The 1,292-nt window shown below is 46.3% G+C and overlaps 1 protein-coding gene across 1 annotated transcript; it reads right to left on the bottom strand.

Annotated features, from left to right (window-relative positions):
• Positions 1–148: 148 nt before the first annotated feature.
• On the bottom strand, positions 149–1,058 carry TRIAP1 (TP53 regulated inhibitor of apoptosis 1). The gene is made up of 2 exons (XM_009330870.1): positions 1,023–1,058; positions 149–821 (listed from the first exon to the last, which is right to left on the bottom strand). The coding sequence occupies exons 1-2, from the start codon at positions 1,056–1,058 to the stop codon at positions 738–740; spliced, it is 120 nt and encodes a 39-aa protein (XP_009329145.1). The 3' UTR covers positions 149–737.
• Between the last annotated feature and the right edge of the window lie 234 nt (positions 1,059–1,292).

The raw sequence follows: 1,292 nt of genomic DNA, 5'->3' as shown, positions 1-1,292 counted from the left end.
CAAAGGAGAGAGAATTCAAGTTCAGGATTGTTTCAGCACCTCAGAAAAGACTGAAGAAGTAGCCTCTCCATTAAAAGTGTCCAGCTTCTGTTGCAGGCCATCTCCGTCCCTCCTAGAGGTCACAATCAGATTCTACTGGACAGTTATCTACTTGAACAAAATATAACCTGGTTATATTTATTTTAGCTAAGTTACTGCAGGTCCAATAGAGTGCTTTTATACCATCTCTGTTGCTGATACAAAACAATGCTTTAGCCCCTCAGCGTTCCGGATCATATAAAACAAACTTCTTCCACCAAAATTCAGCAGCATAGAGATAAGACAAAATAAATCAACCTCCTTCATACTCCTTTTAAACACTTTCAAGTGTTATATAAATAAGCAAGAGAAACTGGTCACAAAGCAACTACTATCTCAGCCCACTCTAGTAATAAGTATTCTCCCATTATAGGGTACATTCAATAGGAAGTTAGTTCAAACGGCTTTTCACACTGTTTTAGATGCTGAACCACCACCAAAATTCATTGAAAAGGAGGCAGCAGTTACCACATGATCCAGCCTTTTTCTTTCCTTTTTTTTTTTTTTTGTGGCTGTTTGTTTTTACAAGCGGGAGAAGATTCCTCGCTTCCTAGAAAGCAGCTTAACAAAGGTCTTATCCGGGTGGCATCTAGTCTTATGCCTGGTGATGTTGCTCAGTCCACAGCCTCACATTAGCGACTCCATCCATACAGTTGAGGTCAAGAGGAGTTTTCAGTTTTTCCTTTGCTTGGGCCCATGAACTCCAGGCCTTCAATGGGTATGTCCTTTTCCTTGATTGCTTTCTGAAAAGACGAAAAACAAAACCAAAAAATTAAGCTTGACATGTCTCTATAGTGCTAAGCGATGTAATCTTTGGTACAAAACATGATCTAGAAAAAGTAGTCTTAAGGCTGATTTGGATAAAGCTTCAGTATTGGAGACGCCCAGGCGTACACTGAGAGCTCCTGCTGACCTACAGGCCAGACCCTACCACGTAAACGTACCACAGCCTCTAGACCAGCCGGCTTACGAGGGGACATTCACGGGAAAAACACAGTAAGAGACACCTGCAAAATACTACACGCCACGACCGGCCGCCACGGGAGACAAGAGAGAAGGCGGAGCAGCGCGGCGGGGCGCGCAGCTGCGGGCGGAGGCTCCTCCTGGGGCTACCAGGCGAGCGGCGAGAATAACGAGTCCGGCGGAGGAACGCCGGGGGCGGAAAGCGCGCCGGCGGAGCCAAGAGGCGGCGTGAGGGTGCTCGTGCGCCGAAC

Source organism: Pygoscelis adeliae, unplaced genomic scaffold, assembly GCF_000699105.1.
Source record: "Pygoscelis adeliae isolate BGI_AS28 unplaced genomic scaffold, ASM69910v1 Scaffold358, whole genome shotgun sequence".
In the NCBI taxonomy this organism is placed as follows: Eukaryota; Metazoa; Chordata; class Aves; order Sphenisciformes; family Spheniscidae; genus Pygoscelis; species Pygoscelis adeliae.
The sequence above is the reverse complement of the archived record's forward strand: the minus strand, read 5'-3'. Positions and strand labels throughout refer to the sequence as shown.

What these genes read in the sequence shown, in the direction of transcription:
- TRIAP1 (XM_009330870.1), bottom strand. Translation starts at nt 1,058, where the DNA reads ATGTCCCCTCGTAAGCCGGCTGGTCTAGAGGCTGTG. An exon ending in CGGCTGGTCTAGAGGCTGTG is followed by an intron (nt 822 to 1,022) that starts GTACGTTTACGT and finishes TCGTCTTTTCAG; the next exon opens with AAAGCAATCAAGGAAAAGGA.